Genomic DNA, 25247 nt, shown 5'->3' on the forward strand with positions numbered 1-25247 from the left:
GTGACAGATTCTTCCACAGGCGCTGCAGATAAAATTGGTTGTCGGGGCTGTTACACAGTTGGCTCTCCCCTTACACTTCTGTCTTTTTTCCTGTCAACTGCTAAGTCTCTTCGACTCGCCACACTTTAGCACCGCCTTTATGGCTGCCCGCCAGCTCTGGCGATCACTGGCAACTGACTCCCACGACTTGTGATCAATGTCACAGGACTTCATGTCGCGTTTGCAGACATCTTTAAAGCGGAGACATGGACGGCCGGTGGGTCTGATACCAGTGACGAGCTCACTGTACAATGTGTCCTTGGGGATCCTGCCATCTTCCATGCGGCTCACATGGCCAAGCCAACTCAAGCACCGCTGGCTCAGTAGGACGTATATGCTGGGATGTTGGCCGCCTCGAGGACTTCTGTGTTGGAGATACGGTCCTGCCACCTGATGCCAAGGATTCTCCGAAGGCAGCGAAGATGGAATGAGTTGAGATGTCACTCTTGGCTGACATAGGTTGTCCAGGCCTCGCTGCCGTAGAGCAAGGTACTGAGGACACAGGCTTGAAACACTCGGACTTTTGTATTCCGTGTCAGTGTGCCATTTTCCCACACTCTCTTGGCCAGTCTGGACATAGCAGTGGAAGCCTTTCCCATGCATTTGTTGATTTCTGCATCGAGAGACAGGTTACTGGTGATAGTTGAGCCTAGGTAGGTGAACTCTTGAATCACTTCCAGAGCGTGGTCGCCGATATTGATGGATGGAGCATTTCTGACGTCCTGTCCCATGATGTTTATTTTCTTGAGGCTGATGGTTAGGCCAAATTCGGCCTAACTTTGTCTTAATAAGAGCATAATACCCCAGTCAACTTAATGTGAACGAGTGAGGTTTAGATTCTATTATGCATAGGTTGGATAAAGTTGCAAATCAAGCCAAAGAAAACAGTTTAACTTGGCCTGCTGGATATGACCCTGGACTTGTTCCATTAAACTGAAAGGCAACATTGCATTTTTCCCCCAAATTTCTCCCCTCTCCTCTCCTAAAGACACAGACTCTTTCTCTACAGAGTGCCACACTTGACAACTGCCATCTGACACCACACCTGAGTGGTCGCTCTTCACGGGTGGCCAGACTTTAGCCATGGAGGATTTAAAAAGTGAGCCAGATCCTATCAATACCTAAATTCACATGCATGCACCTTCCAGCATAGATAACTAATAAGAAGCATAAACACCCTAGCCCAGGAACACTGGGGCCAACTGAAGCACCCTAATACTATTCTGCCAAAATCAGGTAACTCATCCTAGACCAAGGGTAGAAACTGGGGCCTTCCCAGTCTAAATGATTTAGTTTGACTGTGGTTAATAGATTAACCCATTAAGCTTATAATTTAATTCAAGTTCTGATTAATAGCCCTCAGTTGCTGGACACTATGGGCTGGATTTTATAAGCTCGCCATCGAGATTGGCAGCGAGCTTCAAAAATGGCGGCCTGCCTATGCGGGCCGCACGCCAAAAAGCCGCCACAATTCCAAGCACGGGGGGGGGGGGCACTTCCTCAAATCACATGAAGGGGCCAGGCCGTCCGTCGCCGGCAATGATGTCAGCTGCCTGTGCGTGGGTGCTGACGCCATTTTTAAAGGCCCTACCAGCTAATTTAAAAATTTAATTCATTCTATCTTTAAATAAAGTAAAAGCAGTTCTTTTGCCCCTCTCCCACCCCCAATAACAATTCAATTAATTATTTGCCCTTCCCCCCCCCAAAAAAACTTATCTTTACCATCTGACCTTCCTTGCAGACCCCACCCCCCCCCCCCCCCCCCGCAAATTACATAAACTTTAAACTACAACCCTTCCTACCATCCCCTACACTTTGACTCCATTTTCCCCCCATCCCCTCCACACTGATAAACTTACCTCCTCCCCCCTCCCTACCAGTGTTGTGTCTCATTTCCCCGGACAGGGAACCGAAGGCATGGGAATGCCAGCCACTGGGCTGAAGATAGGAGCGGGACAGCAGGAGGCAACGTAAGTTTATTTAAATTATTTTAATTGATTTAACTATTCAAATTGTGGTCCTGTCACCTAACGGCGGGGAGGTCGCCACGGTGTCTCGCTGCCACCAGGAGGATCAGGCCGGGCCCTGCCGGCGTCGCGGTCCCTGGCAGGCCTCATCCGGGGCCATCTTCAGGCCCCCACCGGCGCAGATCCCGACATCGAGGGCTGCTTAAAATCCAGCCTATATTGTGAAATGCTTCAGAAAACTAAATGGAAAATCAGTGTCGAATAAATAGTAATGGACAGTTTAACCAAAGGATATCGCAAAATTCTATCTTTCACACTTCCATTTATCCCTTTACAAAAACTGCAGCTAATGTCACAAAGTGACATTCAACTTCAACGGCAGTACAGAAGTAGTAGTAGTGAATCGGTTGCCCATTGCACTTCCCACCCAATTTTCCTTTCCATTGAAGTCACCAAAGTTGAATTTGAGCCCCATAATCTGAGCGGATATTTCAAGGGTGTACTTCATTGTCTTTTGAATGTGGTGCTAAACTGAGGCCCTTTCTGCCTCTTCCAGTGGTTCAGTTCGATGCAAAAGATCCCAGGGCACTATTTACAGGAGAACAGGCCAACATTCCGCCCCCAGCAACCACCAAAAATAAAAATGGACGGTTATCTTATTGGCCCATGAGCTCACCTTGGGCTGGATTTAATGGGCCCGCCCCACCGAGATGGGCTAGGAGGCTGGGGGGGGGGGGACGTAAAATTGCAATGGGGGCTGGGGTGATAGATGGCCCATCACCTTCCCATCACAACATGATTAAGTTTATTAGCCACTTAATGCCCTCTTCCCACTGCCACTGGAATTCAGCTAGCAGCGGGGGAGGGGGGGCCTCCTCCGTGGCCCATGGAGGGACCTCCTACTTGCAAACAACCCACTTCCCATAACACCACCCCCCCTTCCCCTCCCCCCCCGCCCCATCCACAGGGCCTGCTGGACTGGCCCTGGCGACCCTGCCTCAGTAACTTCAAGTCCGGGTCTCCAGCACTGGGCTTGCTCCGACGCATGGTGCAGTACTCGCCACCTCTTCCGGTGGCGCTGCCAATACTACTGAGCTGCCAGCCCTCCTGTTGGCTCCGAAAAGCCGTGGCGGGATTCCCTCGGCCTTTTCGGTCCAGTGCCGGGAACTCCGACGGCACGACTAACTTCAGCCCCTTGTGTGCAAATTAGTTACATGTTTGCCTAGATAATGATGACACTTCTGAAGAAATTTATTGATGCAGAACACTGTGGAACATGCTCTATAACTGCCAGTCTTTGTGCTTTAACTTTAGGGGGTATCACTGGTATGCAGTGATCAGAGTATTTCTGCATTTAACGAGAATTTTGTCTTTGTAATAGAGTAAGGTAATTGTGAATTCTAAATGCAACAGGGAATTTCCCAGGGATGTGGAAAATCTAAGAAAGATCATGATATGGACTGTTCTGCGTTCCTTTCCTTTAGGGCATTTCTTGCTGACCTACCTGCTTCTTGATCTCATTACAAGATCAGCTCCTGCTCGTATTATAAACTTATCGTCCTTTGCTCACGTCTTCGGTCGGATCAACTTTAACGATCTGCAGAGTGAGAAGAGTTATGATGGGGGCTTGGCCTACTGCCAAAGTAAACTAGCAAATGTGCTATTCACTCGGGAATTGGCCAAGCGTCTGAAAGGTAAGATGCAAATGTTATCTCCACAATTTGGTTAAAATATTGCATAGAAAGATTATCTGTTCAAAGTCAGTCAATCATAGTTCAAAGGTACAACTAATAAATGTTGTCTTTTTCGGTATCAGTTTAAGATATTATCATATCTTTGATCTGATGCCAGTGAGTAACCGAGGTATCTAGATCAAGGAGGTCCCAATGCACAATCCCTGACTTATGGTCTCACCCTGAGCAGTGGTAGGGAAGTTACAGTTGCTTTCAGGACTCCTGTGTGTGATGGGGGGGGGAAGCAGCCAGAGATCCAGCTCCTGATCACAGTACCATGATGCCATTGAGTGGTGTGCTAAGCTCTGATCCATGTGGCCAAAGTTTATTCTATAAAGAATCAGGGATTTGTAAAAAGGCTATTTTAATTGGGGACTTCAGTAAGCTAAATCTAAATTAGAAAGATCCAGCTATTTTGCACTTTGTGATTTGACAGAGACATCTTTCTTCATGTACCAAACCAAAAACATCTACGCTTTCTGTTATAAAGACTACTAAAAGAACTAGAACCAAAGACTGCTGCCTGACATTGAGTACCAAAAACACCATTTTATATATCCCAAAGTTTCAAAGAAACATCCTCAATTCTGAGTGTCACGTGTTTGAGTTCAGCTCTTCTGGTCTTAATAACCTCATGCAGCCATGTTAATATCCCTGATGACCTCCAGATCAACGAAACAGCAGCATCTATATGTCAGGTTGCTCATTTACTCATTAGCTTCCTAGGTCTTTGTTCACAAATGTTCTCGCACAGGCCAAAATAAGACAGGACTGCTTTATGTCCCCTTCAAAGAGCCTAAGGCCTCAATGGCTTGTTTTCTATCGCTGATAGGGAAGCTTTGTTTGAAAAAGTATTTATGGTTTATTAAGTATCAGCCCTTTTCTTCCTAGCAGTCAGATTACTGACTCCCTTTTCAGAATGCATTTAAGGCTGATCTTAGGGCATTTCTGCTGCAACTTATCATGTCTCACAAATGAAGAAAGACCATTGGACGAGGTTCCAGAGAGCAACCAGAACTATATCCAAGCATGAGTCAGCAATTTCAGGAGAGAATGGATAATGCGTAGCCGGTCAGGCAACATGTTGGAGTGGGGTAGCTTGGCTGATGCTGGAAATTCCCAAACTCCACAAGAATCCTACACTTTTAAGTAAAATTATTGAAAGTGTTCCCAGTGTAATATATCCAAATTTGCTGATGATACAAAAATAGGTGGGAGGGCATTTTGTGATGAGGATATAAGGAATCTGCAAATGGATATAGATAGGTTGAGTGAGTGGGCAAAAACTTGGCAGATGGAGTTTAATGTAGGAAAGTGTGAGGTCGTGCACTTTGGTCAGAAGAATCAAAAGGCAGACTATTATTTAAATGGAGAGAGACTCCAAAATAGTGCAGCACAGAGGGATCTGGGTGTTCTTGTGCATGAAACACAAAAAGTTATCATGCAGGTACAGCAAATAATTAAGGCGGCAAATGGAATTTTGGCCTTTACTGTTAGGGGGTTGGAGTTTAAAAATAGGGAAGTCTTGTTACAACTGTACAGGGTGTTGGTGAAGCCGCACCTGGAGTACTGTGTACAGTTTTGGTCCTCGTATTTAAGAAAGGATATACTGGCATTGGAGGCAGTTCAAAAGAGATTCACTAGGCTGATTCCTGGGATGAAGGGGTTGACATCAAGAACGACTGAACAGGTTAGGCTTTTATTCATTAGAGTTTAGAAGGGTGATCTTATTGAAACATACAAGATTCTGAGGGGACTTGATGGGGTAGATGTTAAGATGTTTCCAATAGTGGGGGAATCTCAAACTAGGGGACATAGTTACAGAATAAGTGGACACTCATTTAAAACAGCAATGTGAAGGAATTTCTTCTCTGAGGGTAGTGAATGTCTGGAACCTCTACTCCAGAGAGTTGTGGAGGCTAGAAAACTGAAAGTGTTTAAAGAGGAAGTAGATAGATTTTTGAAATATCAGGGAGTTGAGGGCTATGAGGTCTGGGGCAGATCAGCCATGATCTTATTGGATGACGGGGCAGGCTTGAGGGGCTAATTGGGCTACTCCTGCTCCTATTTCTTATGTTCTTATGATTCAGCCGGTTAAGGCAGTGAGTAGCTGAGTTGCATAGAGTAGGAAGGTTCAAAGTTTCATGCACAATGATGGCAAGCCCAGTTTCAAGTGATGGTTCAGCTTTGTTTCTTTTCTTGATAGATACTAAAGTCACCGTGAATTCTGTGCATCCTGGCTGCGTCAAATCAGAACTAACCAGGCACTCCTTCGTCATGTCCTTAGCATGGAAGGTTCTCACTTTCCTCATCAAAACACCAAAACAGGGTGCACAGACTAGTATATACTGTGCTGTAGCTGAAGAATTGCAAGAGATTTCTGGAAAACATTTCAGGTTTGGAACTTATCTTTTTTGAAAATGTATTTAAGAAACCTGGATGAAGGGCAAGACCCCAAGTGCAAAACACCATCAAGGTTGAAAAAAATGATAATGAAACTAAGTATTGGTAGTAATGCCAAGCTTGCACAAATACTGAAGGAGGAAATGGGTTCCAGAGTTTTGGTGTAGGCTTGATTTAACTTTTTGCTTATTAGCTGTAACTATTAAAATTAAATGGGTTATACTTGGAAAAACAAGATCATGCCCTCTCATTCTTTAGATAATGAGTGAGACACACAAGGTGAACCCCATATTCACATTCCCATTTTCAGCATGAGATATGTTTGGTTTTCTCCACAGTGACTGCAGTCCTGCATTTGTGGCTCCCCAAGGTAGAAATGATGAAACAGCCAAGAAGTTATGGGATATCAGCTGCAAACTTTTGAAAATTCAATGGGATTGAAGTCCTCGAAAGATGAAAATAGAAGGAAACCAAGAACACAAAAGTGGCAGACTGAAGATTGATTTCTTTCTTTCTCTCACTGCTATGACAGCTGCTATTTAAAATAAATCCAGAATGTGCAACTTTTTGATAATCAAGTTGATGTTTCTGAAGTTGGTCACTGCAGAGATCCAAACAGCAACCTATGTAGCAAGTGTAACTAGCAACAGCCATACAAGTTTTAAATATATTGGCTCTTTAAGGGATACCCAAGGGTTTAGACTAGTTGCCAAACCAGCTTTCAAAATCTCAACAGGTGATAATGCATCATCAAAGCTATTATTGCACTAACTGCTCATACATAGTACTGAAGCATTGCTTCAATGACCAGCATTGTTTTGTGGTTTGGAAACTTAGTTCAGGTTTTTGTATGGTATATGAGGAGTAAACATTGTACCAAAATGTTAAAGTAAGGAAATAAAAAAAGTTGTCCAAAAACAAAATACTGCGGATGACAGAAATCTGAAAGTTCTTGAAGATATTGCCGCCTTTCCAAGAGCCGGGGAATTATCCCCAGTATCCTGGCGAACATTTATCCCTCAATCAACATCACAAAAACAGATTATCTGGTCACTATCACATTGCTGTTTGTGGGGGCTTACTTTGTCCAGACTGGCCAAGAGAGTGTGGGAAAATGGCGCACTGACACGGAACACAAAAGTCCGAGTGTATCAGGCCTGTGTCCTCAGTACCTTGCTCTACGGCAGCGAGGCCTGGACAACGTATGCCAGCCAAGAGCGACGTCTCAATTCATTCCATCTTCGCTGCCTTCGGAGAATACTTGGCATCAGGTGGCAGGACTATATCTCCAACACAGAAGTCCTTGAAGCGGCCAACACCCCCAGCTTATACACACTACTGAGTCAGCGGCGCTTGAGATGGCTTGGCCATGTGAGCCGCATGGAAGATGGCAGGATCCCCAAAGACACATTGTACAGCGAGCTCGCCACTGGTATCAGACCCACCGGCCGTCCATGTCTCCGTTATAAAGACGTCTGCAAACGCGACATGAAATCGTGTGACATTGATCACAAGTCGTGGGAGTCAGTTGCCAGCATTCGCCAGAGCTGGCGGGCAGCCATAAAGACGGCTAAATTGTGGCGAGTCGAAGAGACTTAGTAGTTGGCAGGAAAAAAGAGAGGCGCAAGGGGAGAGCCAACTGTGCAACAGCCCCAACAAACAAATTTCTCTGCAGCACCTGTGGAAGAGCCTGTCACTCCAGAATTGGCCTTTATAGCCACTCCAGGCGCTGCTTCACAAACCACTGACCACCTCCAGGCGCGTATCCATTGTCTCTCGAGATAAGGAGGCCCAAAAGAACTGTGCACAAATTAGCTGCTGCATTTCCTACAACAGTGATGACACTTCAGAAGTCTTCAGTGGCTGTACGTGCTTTGGGATGTCCAGTGTCATGCAAGGTGCTATTTAAATGCAAGTCTTTCTTTTTAAAACCTGTCTCTTTCACAGGTTTTTGGTCATCTGTCCTAATATGTCATGTGGCTCGGTGTCAAATTTTGCTTTAAAATGCTCCTATGAAGTGCCTTGGAATGTTTATAAATACAACTTGTTGATGATTGTGGTGAAGCACTTCTGTACAATGCACTGCTTTGCAAGACCATCAGCCTATATATTTTCGTAGGCTAAAGATGCAAATCTAAGTACAGCACAATAAATATATAAATCTGAATCAGTACATTTCACATATAAACAAGCTATATATTTTGACAATTATGCATTTATATCAGTCATAAAAATTGTGATTTGAAATTCCAAAAATAGTCACTGATGCATAAAGTTATAATTTTAATAGACAAAGTTTACTAGTTTAGCAAAAACTGATTAAATGTACAAGCTCTGTGCTGTTTTAGCTCCAGATTCGAAACATTTACAATAACTATTAAAGGATTATCTGGAGCTTCTCTTAAAATGAAAAGACCAGTTTACATTAGTTCAGTTTCATAATGGTTAGAGAAACAATTCCAACTTATTTGGTATTTAATGTTATTCCCACAGTAAAGCTGAGTTGAGTTGCTATACAGTTTAAAGTGCTTTTTATAGTGCAATTTTGCAACCATAGAAGCTAATACCTTACAGTAAAACAGAGCATTATTCAAATGTTGCATAATATTAAACAAATCAACGATAAACTTCTTTGCGTAGTCTTTCAGACGTGGAGCTCTCACAATACAATCATTGTTCATCACTAAGTCTGCAATGCCCCGTACTCAACATAATGTATGCCAAATAAAATCTGCCCAACTTCTGAAACATTCATCTACCTTTTAAATAGCATATCAGCTACAACTTTAATGTAGAAGTCAGTTAATTTGAAATAATTTGATCTTCCAGCAATTATGATGGTCCTAATACCTTTTATTTTACCATAGAGATGAGAGAAAATTATAGTCTGTTGTCCAGATTTTAATACTAGACTCCTGTATGAAGAAGGAAATAGACAATTTCAATTACAGCAATGTCCAAAACCCCACTCCCTACATAGCCCAATTGAACCTCTACCTTCTAATTACACACTTGCTAACTTTGGCACACTAAAACAAAACTCATGAGCATTTTTGCTGCTAGGAACCTTCAACATTTTAATTCTTAAAAGGATTAAACAGAGAGGGACTAATTTTCTCCAGGGAAGGAAGTGTCAGCAGTGAAGTCAGTGTCGCACGATACCTCTTGCTGAAGGAGAGGGGAGGCAGGTAAGAAATGAGAAAAATACATTTTAGCATAAGTTGCTCAGTAATAAAATCTCGAAATGTAATTTTTCACATTTTGCTTTCTGCTGATTATTTCTAAACAAACATCTGAGACAGAGAGCTAGATATCCTTCAAATACTAAGGCTCCTGGGCAGTAAAAGCTGAGCCCCTGCACAGACCAGGTAGCATTGTCTTCACTTTTATACTTTCATCAGTTAATGCAATAAAAAGTGAAGTACTGAAACCTGATGGTCATACCTGTTAATTTAACTATTACAATTTAACAGACTATTTCTTGCATATAAATCATATAACCTTGCAAGAAATAGCAAAATAGAATATACCAGATCAATCCAACTCAATTCCAATGTATGCTCAATGTCAGACCTAGCCAAAATCTCAAGAGGACTAATAGCGAGAGAATTAATTAGTTTCCAAAGAAGTTGCATGAATAAAGGTTGATGAAGCTTACGAGTGGCATCTACTGTGTCCAATTTCACACACACACAGGCTTACTGGCTACCCAGGTAATCAGAAATCTTTAACCATATGCATTTAATCTAATTTATTTTTAAGTTTAAAACATGCTGCATTTGTTGGGGGTTTCTTATTCCATGCAATTTACTCAATTTTTTTTGTAATTACAAGTTTGTTGTAAAATTCTGCTTATTGTGACAGGCACACATTTCCCGATGAAGATTTGGTAGAATACAAGGACTCCATTGAATAAAGAACCTCACTACAGAGAAATTTGGGAGAAGTGTGCAGTATTATGCATTTTTTTTTTCAAAAGAATGGTGTTAAAGCAATTTAGCACATCTGCAAGAGTTATAACTTCATTATGCCACTTATTTCCAGCCCTAGATAAGCAGAATGAGATTTCTGTTTAGGCCTGAAAACAATGTTTTCGATATTTATTGATTGCAGCCTTGTCCTACTCTAAATACAGTAAACCTAGTTTTTTCCAGACTTTCAATATTACAATATATGATCATATTTACAGTCCTGTATCATTATCGCATTTGTGAATTGTAATATTTACAAAAATATCATACATTGTACTACAGAGGATCCACAATTAATGAACGCTAATACACGAGAAACTGCATGATGCAACATTCTCATCAGTCATGTCACCAATATAAGTTTCTTACAGAACAACTTTTACAGACTGAAATAATAACACAAAATGCTGGATATTCTCAGCAGGTCACGCGGCATCTGCGGAGATAGAAACAGAGTTAATGTTTCAGGTCGATGACCTTTCACCAGAACTGGGTAAACTTCCCAGTTCTGATGAAAAGTCATCAATGTGACATGTTAACACGCTTTCTTGCCACAGATGCTGACTGACCTGCTGAGTATTTCCAGGATTTTGATTTTATTTCAGATTTCCAGCATCCACAGTATTTTACTTTTGCGTTACAAGACTGATATGATGCTCATTACACTGATGACTCTGAATAAAGTTCTCAGAATTTAAAACTTCCAAATATAAAAATCTCAATTGTATACATTATAAAAATAAGGCGTCTCTATGAAAGTGCAAGAAAATATTACATTGGGAAAGGAAAAGAAGGTCCCTGTATTACATGGTCATTGCATCAATACAGATGATCAGTTTTCGGTTCTGAATTGCTTTCAGACTGACTACATAAAGTACGTCCTTTATTATTTCTATAGAGGCATTCTATTAAATTCAAGTTGACTGCAACATTTTTATGCTGCATTATTTGTCCAAAGAGACAACTATCATTTTTAAATGTATTCAATCAGTCCTCAGTCAGAAAACCAAAAGACATTACGATATTCAGAGTTTAGCATGACTGCTGTTAAAACACTTAGCATGAGAATTTGAAGATGCACCTTTCTAAAATGTTGCCACTGACATGTAAGTCAATATATCTGGCATTGGAAGTATAGCAGCAAGCTGTCACTTTTAAATCTGAAGTTAAAAATGTCTGATGTGACATTTCCCAAATATACTGAAGTTATCTATCTCCCAACTCCTGAAAGGGATAAACAAGGCACACCTTTGACAAGCAAGTATTTGGACTCTGCTGCCAGCTAGATGTACTATTGCAATGACTTATTGTAACAGTTGGTGATATTTTGTAAAGTGGAGCCCTATGTTATACTTTTGCAGAACAACAAGTCCAGTTCATGAATCTATCATGCAAATAACTGCAGTGTCATTTATCGAAGTACATCAAATCGGGAAGTTACAAATTGGAAAACTGAGCTTAGTGCTTAAAAATATATAGTTTTGACATGGAGAAGTATGTACACATTTGTACTCGAATCTACACAAATAGGATTTTAGCTACTTACTTAAAATACAAAGGAACTTGTCCTTGTATTTCTATTTGATGTCAAACGTGACAAACCATTTTCAAGTTAATAGCTTCATAACCATCTGATTTTTGTTATCTCAAAATTACTTCCAAGAATAATCCAAGTTTGAACATAAAAACAAATTAACCCCCAAATCCATCTGATGACAGATAGTGATGTGGTATTTTTTGTATGGGCAGTAATATCTCAGACTTGTGCTGCATTAGTTGATGTCAGCCAGGGTGGCAGAAGAAGCTCTACAGTTAATTTCAGCACCACTGGTTGGGGTGAAGAAAAGCAGGGCGGGGGAAACAGCCCAGGTTTCTGCCATTCAGTGACTCCTCTTTGATGGAGATGACAGGGTCATGTGCAAGCTGTGATGGCCCCACAATGGAATGGTCAGCTGGCATTCACCATCTCAGGTCACATGTGGGGCATTTATGTGAGGTACCAGAGAGCCACAGGCACTCATGAACCCTACACAGTAAAGAGTCAATATCTTAAAAGCAGTGGGGGAGGAAAATGATAGAAAAGGAAGGAGGGGAAAAACACTGCTTTTACTTGTTCACCTCTAGTCATGAGCCTACATGTAGGATTCACAAGCTGCTGACTGACAGCAGCAGGAATCAAGACAACTTCTTCATTTCAAAAATATCAGTGAAATACTTAGCTGGCTGTCATACTGAAATTTGTGAATCTTTGCTTAGCAAAGGGGTGGGTGGGTGAGCCAGGGTTCACAGCCAAAAGGTCAATACAGCAAATTCAACATTGTAATTTGGAACTTAAACTCAGGTTACAGTAAAAACTGCACTGTAAATATATCAATTCACATTGGTTGTGGTACTGCAACTTCTGGTTTCCTGTAAGGATGGTCTGATCAAATCGGTGCCATAGGGTTAGTCAGACCAACTGAAGTTCAGGCTTTGCAACCACAAAGACCAACCACAAACACATGTAATTGGCAATCCAGGTAGGCTACACTCAAATCAAATCACACTTCTCAAAAAGCTGGAGCGTCAGTAACGTGCACTCTTTTAAAGCTCTGCTAACATTGAACCAGCTATTACAGTGTCACATTCCAATCGGCTGGTTGTAGCCAACTCCTGTCTGAAGGGAGTTAACTTGGAATAAGTCTAGAAACAGGCGCTGCAGGTGCAGGAGCAGAAACAGTTCCAACAGTTACGTTTTCAAATTCAAACAAAAAACACCCTCAAACGATTTCATCAGGTAATGTAACAAAATGATACTGCTACACCCATGATTGTCCAAATAATATTTAGGACTTCATTTTCTTCCGTTTCTTGTTGAATCTAATAATGTTTCATGGAAAATTTTCTTGAGGTAGTAATTATGATCCTGTCTGTCCTCACTCTCCTTCCAGATTACTTGCTGTGGGTTTTTTGCGGCAAAGTCTTAGGCTGATGTGATTTCAGCCAGTCCCTACAGATCTTCGGTATGAGTTCATCCTCTGCTCTTTCAGCAGCCGCCAATACTTCCCGTACAACGTGCACTGCCTGCACTGGTTCAAGCTTCACAGCCACCAAGTAGGCTGAGCGGTACTTATTACATAACATGAAAGCTTTAATCTGTGGATACAACCAGAACGCTAAGTTACAAGATATCTTCTGGAATGTACAGATCAAACCTTTGTAGAAATTATACATGGAGTCTTTTCCAAAGCTCAGGTGGAGTTCACCAATTTTAATTACTGACTTCCTCCCCTATCTTGTAGTGTTAAGAGTTCTGGGAGAAATTTAAGCAGCGTGTACTGCACAGAACCTGATTTGTCAAATGTTACAAATTGTGAAGATTTCTCTTAAAGATACAATCCTTTCCAAAAGGAAAAAATAACCTCTATGAGGTTTTTACCTCAGCAGCATTTTGTAATTTTTACTGCATGAGCTCATTATCACTATGCAAAGGACACAGTAAAAATTAAATGTTCACTTAAGTTAACATCAGTGTGTGTTATGAGGAGGTCAATGCGAGGCAGTGTGAAGTGGATTCTTTTCCATTGTGAATTGGCTTTGCAATTGCCCACGCATTCCTATAGGATAGACCGCAGAAATATGTTATTACTAATATGATAATCTATGTGTTTAACACCCGGAGGCTTGATCTCTCTAACAATCTTTCTACCAACTCTCCCGATATACAAGCCATCCAGAAGGCTATTCACCAAAAGCAACCAGAAATATGATTATGAAATACGGTTCTGATGAAATGTCACTGACCTGAAACATTAACTATTTCTCTCTCCACAAATGTTGCTAGACCTGCTGAGTATTTCCAGTATTTTTGTTTTCATTATATATTACAAATATGTTGAAGCCTTCCTCCTCTGATCTTGCACTGAGCACGACGTCAATGAGACAAGTTCAACCTCGCTGCTGTAATTCAGGATTTCATATTGAATTATGCATCCTCACCCACTCTAAAGCCTGCAGTGCCAGCAAGCTCCACTGGCACCCGGTCACCCAATGAATTGCCTAAGATCCTCCTCCTCACCTTCAACTCCCTCCATAGCCTTGTCTTTCCCAGTTCTGCAAACTGCTCCAACCTCATGTCCCTTAATATACTCTCCATCTACTCAATACAAGCTGACATTTTTGCTCCCTGCTCCTTCATTCATAATGTCCCTCCCCTCAGCATCTGCAACTTGTCATCTCCTTGCTACTTTCAACATCATCCTAAAGACAAACCTCTTCAATTGTGCTTCTGACCTCCAAGGGCAAGGAAGATCCTTTTTTAATAAGTCTTCGACACAGTCTTTGCCAATCTTATTGAAGCCAGTAAATACATGTGAATCTGTGAATGCATTGAATGTCGGGCCTCCTGTGCAGTCATTTTGCAAGAAAACTGTTGCAAAGCTAAATGTAGGAGAAAGCGGTGCAGTTCTCTCACTTTCCCAGGCTGCTGTAGAAAAGCAGCCAAAATGTGTTCTGTTCAGTTTTCACATCTAGAGAGGATTCCTCTCAACAAATTAGTCTGTGCAGGATGATGCAACAACCAAACTAGTCATCACATACATTCCTGAATCCTAATCCATTATTGGTACATCTTTCAATCATAACCATAACCAGAGATCACATTAAGGGCAGTAAAAAATAAATGCCAACTTCCTTGCATTACAAGCAGCAAGTAATCATAAACATGGTCATACAGTAAGACAGAAAGGAACGAGTTATAGTTTTACACAAAATATCCAGATATTTAGAATTAAAACTGAATCTAGGTGGGAAGCAGCAAGTTTAGTTCTCCTCTGCAAAACTTCCCTTCCCTAGCATTGACGTCTTACTGGCGCCAAGTGTCTGCCAATAATTCAGAAAAGTGGATATTATTTACTGTGCGAGAACAAACAGTAAGTATTGGCAAGCCATGTGACATATAAACATGAACACTTCCAGCAGGGATCAAGGGATAACCCTCAAAAGCAGGAACCCTAGGCCTTTTGCAAAAATCAAAGAATTCGGTGAGGGAAGGTTTGCGGGGCTCAAGGAGGATGTATAGATGGGGAAATCCAAAGCCATGAAGTAACTTAAACATGCGAATCAGAATTTTAAATCTGAGATGCTGACAGACAGGGAACCAATGTTGGTTGGCAGGGACAGATGTGGTGGGTCAGCTTAGTGTTGGATAGGTTACAAGAAACGGAGTTATGGATCAGCTGATGACCATTAGAATAGTAAAGTATGATTTAACAAAAGCACATTTGCGGCTTTCAGCAGCAAATATCTTCAGACAGGTTATATTACAGAGGTGGAAGTTGGCAGTCTTCGTGATAGTGAGGTTGTCAAGTCAGAAGCTCAGTTCATGGTCAAACAGGACACAATGGTTATGAACAATTTGGTTCAACCTGAGAGAACAACTAGGGAAGAGTATGGAATCAGTGGTGAAGGGATGAAGTGTGTGGCAGGAGCTGATGACAATGGTTTTGGTCAACCCAATGTTTAAGTGGAGAAAACTGCAGCTGATCCAAGACTGGATATTGGACAAGCAACAGTAGACAAGGTAGAGACAGTAGACGGATTGAGAGAGGACATGGAGAGGTAGAGCTGGGGTGGTGAACATACATGTGGATGTTGACCCCATGTCTACAAATGAATTCACCAGGGGGCAGCTTGTTGATCAGGAAGAGGAGAGGTCAAGGATAGATCTTTGGAGGATTCCAGAGCAAATGGTACAAGATGAGGAAGAGAAGTCATTGCTGGAGATGTTCTGGCTACAATAAGTTACCCAAGAGAGGGCAATCCCACTGAGTTAGATAAGAGGAAAGACTTTGGAGGATCGTGTTGTTGACCACGTCAAAGCTTGTAGTAAGGTCGAGGATAATATACCATGGTCTCAGTAACAGGATGTACTTTGTGACCTTGGTTAGGGCTGTTGCAGTGCTGCCAGAGGAAAGCTGATTGGCAAGTTCAAATTCAGTAGCATGGAGGTTAATTGTAAAATATCAATGGATGGAAGGGTTGGGGGTGGGGTGCAGGGGGGAAAAAAAATCTTCTATTTCCCCCTAGACTTAGTTCCCTAGCAAATACCTGGACATTTTGTGTACAAGTAGAACATGTCATTCTTGGTATGTTACTGTTTGACTGGGATTATGATTATTTTGCTGGCTGCCCCGAGGAAAGATTTGTTTCTATTATTCACTGTCCTTAATGTAACCTCTGTTTGAGGTCAGGAATACTGCTGTTGTAACAGGAGCAGCATTTAGGCAACTGAGCCTATGATCTTCAAATCTGGACAGTTCAACTGGTGACTGGATAAATTTGCTGAACCAAGAGTTAACCTACCTTCTAACTTTGAAAGCCTTCATTGGGAGCTCCAAAAATATCTTTTCTATGTGACGGAAAAGTTTCAGCTTATTTCCAATACTTGCTTACCTTATTTTCATCTTTCTTCATTTCAAGAATCAGTTTCTCTAGGTCTTTTGACTGCAAAAAGATAAAAGAATCAATCAATCTGTAGGTACATTACTGAGGCTATTTCAATTGCCCATATCACACACAGTAGATTGCTATTAATATCACACAGAATTTATGGTATTTCTTGAACAAAACATACTTGATGTCAAATTACTCAATACACATTTATTCCACCAATAATTTAACTGGTTTGTGTTACTCATGGAATAAACCTTTTCCAACAAAAGGTCAACAAGTGCATAGCTTACGAAAACATTGACCTTAAATAACTGGCTCTAAAAAGAACACATCGACAAGCAATGTGATTGAGTTGCCAGGAAGGACCTTGCAACTACCTATGTGTGCCTTTCCTGATCTCCAGATATGGACACCCAGAACTTCCCCAAGGGAGAGAGAAGGGAAATAACAGTTTACAAAGCAGTGTTCTGCATATTCTCAGTAGAGTATGTCACTCAGTATGGGCTCAGAAAGGAAGAAAATAGAGAAAGTGGCTGGCAATTTTTTTCCCTATATAGTGGTAGAGGTGGAAGAGAAAAAATTCAGCATCATAGGTTACCGCTCAGAACAGCTGAATCTCAACTGGCCTTAGCCAACCTGTGCAACTTGTCGAACAGGGTTGTCCAACGTCCGGCCTGTGGGCCAGGATCCAGCCCACCAAAGGTTTCCATCCGGCCTGGGGGTGTAAACTGTACCCAGGGCCATTACTCATTCTCGCCAGGGTTCCATGACTGGAGATGGGAAATTTTCTATTGTCTTCTTGCAGACCGGCCTTTTTAAAAACATCACACTGAGTTTCACAGCTAATAGCTGCTGAAGCAGAAATGCGCTTCCCAACTTTGACAGATTCAGGGCTTTTCCACTTTTTTAAAAAACCCATTGGAAAACCTTGTATCTGTCTGATGTTGCGAAGCGCGTTCCTGCTTCAGCAGTCGTCAGCTGTGAAACTCAGCACGATGTTTTTAAACAAACTCACCAACCACAAAGCTGCTTTGCTGAGCGCTCCCACTCAGAGCAACTGTCTGGGGGGGGGAAACAAAGAGAGAGAGGTGATTAGAGACAGAGAGAGAGGTGATTAGAGACAGAGAGAGAGGTGATTAGAGACAGAGAGAGAGGTGATTAGAGACAGAGAGAGAGGGGGGGAAACAGAGAGAGGGGGGGGGAAACAGAGAGAGAGGGGGGAAAACAGAGAGAGAGGGGGGAAAACAGAGAGAGAGGGGGGAAAACAGAGAGAGAGGGGGGAAAACAGAGAGAGAGGGGGGAAAACAGAGAGAGAGGGGGGAAAACAGAGAGAGGGGGGAAAACAGAGAGAGAGGGGGGAAAACAGAGAGAAAGGGGGGAAAACAGAGAGAAAGGGGGGAAAACAGAGAGAATGGGGGGAAACAGAGAGAGAGGGGGGAAACAGAGAGAGAGGGGGGAAACAGAGAGAGAGGGGGGAAACAGAGAGAGAGGGGGGAAACAGAGAGAGAGGGGGGAAACAGAGAGAGAGGGGGGAAACAGAGAGAGAGGGGGGAAACAGAGAGAGAGGGGGGAAACAGAGAGAGAGGGGGGAAACAGAGAGAGAGGGGGAAAACAGAGAGAGAGGGGGAAAACAGAGAGAGAGGGGGAAAACAGAGAGAGAGGGGGAAAACAGAGAGAGAGGGGGAAAACAGAGAGAGAGGGGGAAAACAGAGAGAGAGGGGGGAAACAGAGAGAGGGGGGGGAAAACAGAGAGAGGGGGGGGAAAACAGAGAGAGGGGGGGGAAAACAGAGAGAGAGGGGGGAAAACAGAGAGAGGGGGGGGAAAACAGAGAGAGAGGGGGGAAAACAGAGAGAGAGGGGGGAAAACAGAGAGAGAGGGGGGGAAACAGAGAGAGAGGGGGGAAAACAGAGAGAGAGGGGGGGAAACAGAGAGAGAGGGGGGGAAACAGAGAGAGAGGGGGGGAAACAGAGAGAGAGGGGGGGAAACAGAGAGAGAGGGGGGGAAACAGAGAGAGAGGGGGGGAAACAGAGAGAGGGGGGGAAACAGAGAGAGAGGGGGGAAAACAGAGAGAGGGGGGAAAACAGAGAGAGAGGGGGAAAACAGAGAGAGAGGGGGGAAAACAGAGAGAGAGGGGGGAAAACAGAGAGAGAGGGGGGAAAACAGAGAGAGAGGGGGGAAAACAGAGAGAGAGGGGGGGAAACAGAGAGAGAGGGGGGAAAACAGAGAGAGAGGGGGGGAAACAGAGAGAGAGGGGGGAAAACAGAGAGAGAGGGGGGAAAACAGAGAGAGAGGGGGGAAAACAGAGAGAGAGGGGGGAAAACAGAGAGAGAGGGGGGAAAACAGAGAGAGAGGGGGGAAAACAGAGAGAGAGGGGGGGAAACAGAGAGAGAGGGGGGAAAACAGAGAGAGAGGGGGGAAAACAGAGAGAGAGGGGGGAAACAGAGAGAGAGGGGGGAAACAGAGAGAGAGGGGGGAAACAGAGAGAGAGGGGGGAAACAGAGAGAGAGGGGGGAAACAGAGAGAGAGGGGGGAAACAGAGAGAGAGGGGGGAAACAGAGAGAGAGGGGGGGAAACAGAGAGAGAGGGGGGAAAACAGAGAGAGAGTGGGGAAAACAGAGAGAGAGGGGGGAAAACAGAGAGAGAGGGGGGAAAACAGAGAGAGAGGGGGAAAACAGAGAGAGAGGGGGGAAAACAGAGAGAGAGGGGGGAAAACAGAGAGAGAGGGGGGAAAACAGAGAGAGAGGGGGGAAAACAGAGAGAGAGGGGGGAAAACAGAGAGAGAGGGGGGAAAACAGAGAGAGAGGGGGAAAACAGAGAGAGAGGGGGGAAAACAGAGAGAGAGGGGAGAAAACAGAGAGAGGGGGGAAAACAGAGAGAGAGGGGGGAAAACAGAGAGAGAGGGGGGAAAACAGAGAGAGAGGGGGGAAAACAGAGAGAGAGGGGGGAAAACAGAGAGAGAGGGGGGAAAACAGAGAGAGAGGGGGGAAAACAGAGAGAGAGGGGGGAAAACAGAGAGAGAGGGGGGGAAACAGAGAGAGAGGGGGGAAAACAGAGAGAGAGGGGGGAAAACAGAGAGAGAGGGGGGAAAACAGAGAGAGAGGGGGGGAAACAGAGAGAGAGGGGGGGAAACAGAGAGAGAGGGGTGGAAACAGAGAGAGAGGGGGGGAAACAGAGAGAGAGGGGGGGAAACAGAGAGAGAGGGGGGAAAACAGAGAGAGAGGGGGGAAAACAGAGAGAGAGGGGGGAAAACAGAGAGAGAGGGGGGAAAACAGAGAGAGAGGGGGGAAAACAGAGAGAGAGGGGGGAAAACAGAGAGAGAGGGGGGAAAACAGAGAGGGGGGGAAACAGAGAGAGAGGGGGGAAAACAGAGAGAGAGGGGGGGGAACAGAGAGAGGGGGGGAACAGAGAGAGGGGGGGGAACAGAGAGAGAGGGGGGAACAGAGAGAGAGGGGGGAACAGAGAGAGAGGGGGGAAAACAGAGAGAGAGGGGGGAAAACAGAGAGAGAGGGGGGAAAACAGAGAGAGAGGGGGGAAAACAGAGAGAGAGGGGGGAAAACAGAGAGAGAGGGGGGAAAACAGAGAGAGAGGGGGGAAAACAGAGAGAGAGGGGGGAAAACAGAGAGAGAGGGGGGAAAACAGAGAGAGAGGGGGGAAAACAGAGAGAGAGGGGGAAAACAGAGAGAGAGGGGGGAAAACAGAGAGAGAGGGGGGAAAACAGAGAGAGAGGGGGGAAAACAGAGAGAGAGGGGGAAAACAGAGAGAGAGGGGGAAAACAGAGAGAGAGGGGGGAAAACAGAGAGAGAGGGGGGAAAACAGAGAGAGAGGGGGGAAAACAGAGAGAGAGGGGGGAAAACAGAGAGAGAGGGGGGAAAACAGAGAGAGAGGGGGGAAAACAGAGAGAGAGGGGGAAAACAGAGAGAGAGGGGGAAAACAGAGAGAGAGGGGGGAAAACAGAGAGAGAGGGGGGAAAACAGAGAGAGGGGGGGAAACAGAGAGAGGGGGGGAAAACAGAGAGAGGGGGGGAATACAGAGAGAGGGGGGAGAACAGAGAGTGAGATGGAAAACATAGAGGGGGAACGCAAAGAGGGGTGGGCAGGACACGGGGGAGGGGGGGACACAGAGCGATAGTCTGACACAGAGAGGGGGGAAACACAGGGAGAGACAGAGAGAACAAGATCTCTCCCGACAGATGGATATCTTTCCAGATATTCTGCATTGCTACATCAAGTGAGCAGGCAGAGACTGACTACTTATGCAAGCAAAAACAATGCCAAGTATGTCACTAAATCAGTTTTCAATATAGCGACGAGAAAGTAAGTCAATAAATTAGTCTTCTCATTTAAAGCATCTTCACAAAAATGCACATTTGTTGTTTTTATCAGTAAGATAAAATTTTAATGCCTTTATCTTTCAAAATTCGCTCAATTTGGACAACCCTGTTGTAGAACCATAGCAGCAAAGTCAATAAAATATCTTTGATATGTAGAATAGATCACTGGAAGCACAGATGTCTTAAGGAAAAGTGTCTTCAGAAAAAACTTGACATCAATTCAGACCAAGCGAAAGCCAAACATATTTTCTAACATTTATAAATAAACGTTTTGGTCTTTGAAATTGCTTTGGAGGAGGCCTGGAGTTTGTTCTGTGGGTTATTAATCCTTGATTTTATGAATAAAATAGTTGTGTGTGGGAGTTTAATGTTCTATCAAATTGAGAAAAGACAAGCTACTAAAAGATCTGATGAAAATCTTAGTCCAGAACAAGTACTCATGCATCTAAACTGAATTTTATTTTCTATGTTTATTATGCAACAAAAAAGTATTCTATGTTTGGCCATACTCATACAAGTCCATTTATTTTACAGTTGACTTTTTCCAGCACAAAAATGTTATGTTTAACTAAGGTGCTCATCACTTTTTTCTTCTCAAATTGAGAAACCAAGGTCAAGAGCCAAAGTCCATTATGCAGCACACCAGCAAGGCTTAGAAAATCATTCAGTTTAAATCAGGGAACAATAAACTTGAGTTTTAAAAGCCTGAAGACTGTACAGGAAATAAATGGTTAAAGAAGGCAAGGAGTTCCAGGTTTGCTGTACTGGAAAAAAATATTTAAATTGGTTTTACAAATATGACAAATAGCAAATAATAGACAGTGCACTGCAGAAAACAATTTGCCTTGAAACTAAAACATTAAAAATCCATACCTAAAAGTTTCTCTTCCCCAAAATCTGTTCAGGAAGAATAATCTGAGCCACATGCTGGCATCTAGTGGAGAGATTTAGTTTAAATTCTAAATGGTGTTTTTCCCCAGCAGAGGACACCATTGCTTCTTCAGTCTGCAATGAATGCATTCTGGGTAGAACAAATGTGGCAAAGTTTGCAACTTGACAGATGCAGAGCAGTCAAGAACAAGAACGTAATAAGAATGAGTTTCAAAGGCAACAATGAGACAGGTTGCAAACCCAGTGATGCTCAAACTAGTCTCTATGCAGTTCAATCTACAAATATTAATATTCCGAGATCCTCTGTAAATATTAATGCATTCCTGGGAATCCCCTGTCCTAACTTCCAAAAGAAAAAAGTACAATCATTGGAGAAAACATTCCTTATTAATCTATGTACACAGCAAAAATGTGCTAGCAAGTTAATAAATATAGAAAAGTATAGAAAAGGAATACAGAATTTGAGATATTTTGCACATAAAACATAGTACACCCAGCCTGAGACATACCCGATCCCATCATGAACCCCCTAAGCTCCACGGATCCCAGTTTGAAATCCTAAGGTTTTAAATAGATATCAGATGCTTTATTCTCCAAGAGTGACCTCCATCTAAAACAGTCCCAATACATCAAAGCGAATGATTGTTAATTCAAGTGAATACACTTGGCAGATGTGATCATTGAAATTATTCAAAAAGAACATTTCCCACTGAAATTTGGCAATTCACGGTTTGATTTCTTTTTTATTTCCCAGAAAGTTTAAATAGGTATGACTAAAGCTAGAACCTGCTTAATTGTGTTATGAATCAGGAGGAACATCCTAGAACTTTTCCTAAAACTGGCAACGTTTATCTCACCAGGGAGTTAGCACTTTTACTTTTTGCATCTCGAGAAGTGAAAATGACTGGATGAATTGTGTGCTCTTACGATGAAAATTTATGTTCAATGCTTACTTCAATACTGAAGAAAGACGGGCTGGACTGGATGTCCTTCTGTCATAGTTGGGTGCTATAACAGTCCAAAATTGAACATAGGAAGAGTCCACTGGCCTTTTATGTAATGAAGAATTCAGTAACTTATGCAAGTTTAGACTTCATTTATTTGGCAAGTTCCCAAAATGTAAGGCAAACTTTTTGTTCCAGAGTCTTTCCTGGGAATATTCCTTAAATTTTAAGTGGAGTTGCACTCCTGCTACCATGCCAAAGCCACCAATTTAAAGGTGAATAGATTAAACAGACTACAGCTGCATCCCTCTACTCAACTGCAGCCCATATTTTAAGGCACTATGTGGTGCAAGAACAGATAGTTCCATCTCTAGTATTCCAAATGACCTGGACAGAGGAAGAAATAGTCCACTATAATAGGCCTGAGGGTTGCAGGACAATTTATTCAACAGGATATGATCTATTCTCTTTTTTGAAAGAAAGTGAGGCACACTGGCCCATTGGTGGTGAAAGATTAGACTGTCCTCACCTGTGAGAGCTGTTCATCACCACCTTCAATAAATCGGATGAGCAAGTTATCAGTATCATCGCCGCTAGCTACTCCCGATTCACTAACGCATTTCAGTAATTGTCTGATTTGACAGAACTTGCGATGTTGCAGAAGATGTTTTGCAGCTTTATCATAGACAGCAGCTGCATTTAACTGGAAGTCCTGGGTTGGAAATAAAAATAAATAGGAAGTACGGAATACAAACTGGAACAACAATAATCTCCGTTCTTTAAGAAGGTATAGAAATTTAGAAAAATGTATTAAGCGTTCTAGTAACCAAACTTAAGATGTCAGCACAGAAGCGAACCTAGAGTTAGGAGAAACTTGACAAACTGCGACAATATCACTGAAGCAGAGGAGTTTTACCATAGATTTTTAAAATTGAGGGGCTTTATAGGAGGAATAGGGGAAGACTACTGACTCTGACTGAGAAATCAGTGATGAGGGGTTATCAATTTGAAATTGCCACTGAGTGAGGAGAAAGGTTGAGAGAAATTCCATTACAGAGTTACTGGAACATGGAATGGTTTGCAATAGCAAGTAGTTGAGGCAGAAATCATTGCACAGTTAAAGGAAAAGTGGATACACATTTGAAGAAGCAGCTGTGGGGAGAAAGGACAATGGTGTAAGTTGTAGATTGTTCTAGCTGTGAGTCAACCCAGATACAATGGACCAAAAGGTTATAAGCTTCTTTAGCTCTTCATATTTCACATTATTTTACACTTATCTGTCCATCCTCCTTGCCGACCTTTGTCCTCCTGCAGTATTTCACAAACCTCGTCAACACTGGCCCTACCGCCCTACCACATTCCGATCCCCACCTGCAACTCTGACCAATTCTGTGTACTGTTTCTTCCATTCAGATCATTTGTATGTACAGAAAAGAGACCAAACTGACCCCTACTCACCAGATCTTTCCAGTCCAATCAACTTTTCCCTTTATTCCCACCCTTTGCTTTCCGCCACAACTATCTTTCCATTCACATGACCACATTTTCCTTCATCATCTCTTATTTGGTATCTTATCAAATTCTCTCTGAAAATGCACATAAACCACATTCACTGCATTTTGTTTATTTATCCTGCCATTTCATAAGGGGCTGAATTTTATTCGGGTGCCGCGTTTTGCGACGGCGCCCAAATTAAACTCAGCGCAGCACCCACATTCAGCAGCCGCTGAGGAGCCCCCCGCGATATCACGCGTGGGGGCTTATTCAAATAGTGGGGGCGGAACGGCCGCCCCCGATGACGTAGAGGGGGTGGCCGTCACATCCCCAGCAACAGCGTCTGGCGCCACCGCGCAGACGCCGGCGCCATTTTTAAAGGGCTGTAAGCCCTTAGGAGAAATTTAAAGTTTTAAAGGTAAATTATGAAGAATTATTGTATAAAAATTACGGACATAATGGAGGCCCTTTCCCACCCTCCCCCCACCCCAAATGTTTTTTTAAGAGACATCGGCACAAAATGAAACTTTATCAACCCGCACTTTCCCCCCAACCTCTTTACATTTGCCCTTCAACCCCTTCCCACCATCCCCACATCCAACTAAAATTGATCTCCCCGCTCCTCCACCCCTCCTGCCCTGAAAATTTTATTACTCCCCCCTCCCCACCAGGTTCTCGCCCGGGACTCCATACGGCGTACCAAAGGCGCGCAGAGCACGAACGGTGGCCGTACTATCGGAGTGGGAAGGCCGCCGCCTGCAGGTAAGTATATTTAAATATTTTAAATGTTCATCTGCAGTATTTAGTTGAAGGGCCCGCTGCCGTGTGGCGGGGGGGCCGCACAGAGAGAGGTCCACGGCGCGAGGGGCTGGTAAAATTCAGCCCAAAGTGTGTGAAGCCTTTTGGAAATCCCTGTGGACTGGGCCTGATTAACTCAAATTTCTTTGAATTCTTAGTAATTTCCTCCTGTGTTATAGATTCTGATAGAGGAAATATTGGTCATTAGCGAACTAAGAGGCATGAGAGTGCAACAATACGGAAC

The 25247-nt window shown here is 43.2% G+C and overlaps 2 protein-coding genes across 5 annotated transcripts in view; one reads left to right on the top strand and one right to left on the bottom strand.

Moving 5' to 3' along the window:
• rdh12 (retinol dehydrogenase 12) overlaps positions 1–10102 on the top strand; it is a 29777-nt gene extending 19675 nt beyond the window's left edge. The window contains exons 5-7 of one of the 2 annotated variants that reach the window (XM_068039433.1): positions 3491–3700; positions 5946–6135; positions 10007–10102. In XM_068039433.1, the coding sequence (XP_067895534.1) occupies positions 3491–3700; positions 5946–6135; positions 10007–10058 (452 nt within the window). In that variant the 3' untranslated portion in view covers positions 10059–10102. Of the gene's footprint in view, positions 1–3490; positions 3701–5945; positions 6136–6480; positions 6709–10006 lie in introns of those variants that run through there. The other variant, XM_068039432.1, reaches the window with a different exon arrangement.
• A 123-nt stretch (positions 10103–10225) lies between these two features.
• The window catches only part of zfyve26 (zinc finger, FYVE domain containing 26), a 125702-nt gene continuing 110680 nt past the window's right edge, over positions 10226–25247 (bottom strand). For all 3 annotated transcript variants that reach the window (XM_068039427.1, XM_068039426.1, XM_068039428.1), the window contains 3 exons: positions 23241–23423; positions 16546–16596; positions 10226–13248 (listed from right to left, as the gene is read on the bottom strand). In XM_068039427.1, the coding sequence (XP_067895528.1) occupies positions 13045–13248; positions 16546–16596; positions 23241–23423 (438 nt within the window). In that variant the 3' untranslated portion in view covers positions 10226–13044. The remainder of the gene's footprint in view (positions 13249–16545; positions 16597–23240; positions 23424–25247) is intronic.

Source organism: Heterodontus francisci, chromosome 9, assembly GCF_036365525.1.
Source record: "Heterodontus francisci isolate sHetFra1 chromosome 9, sHetFra1.hap1, whole genome shotgun sequence".
NCBI classification, from domain to species: Eukaryota; Metazoa; Chordata; class Chondrichthyes; order Heterodontiformes; family Heterodontidae; genus Heterodontus; species Heterodontus francisci.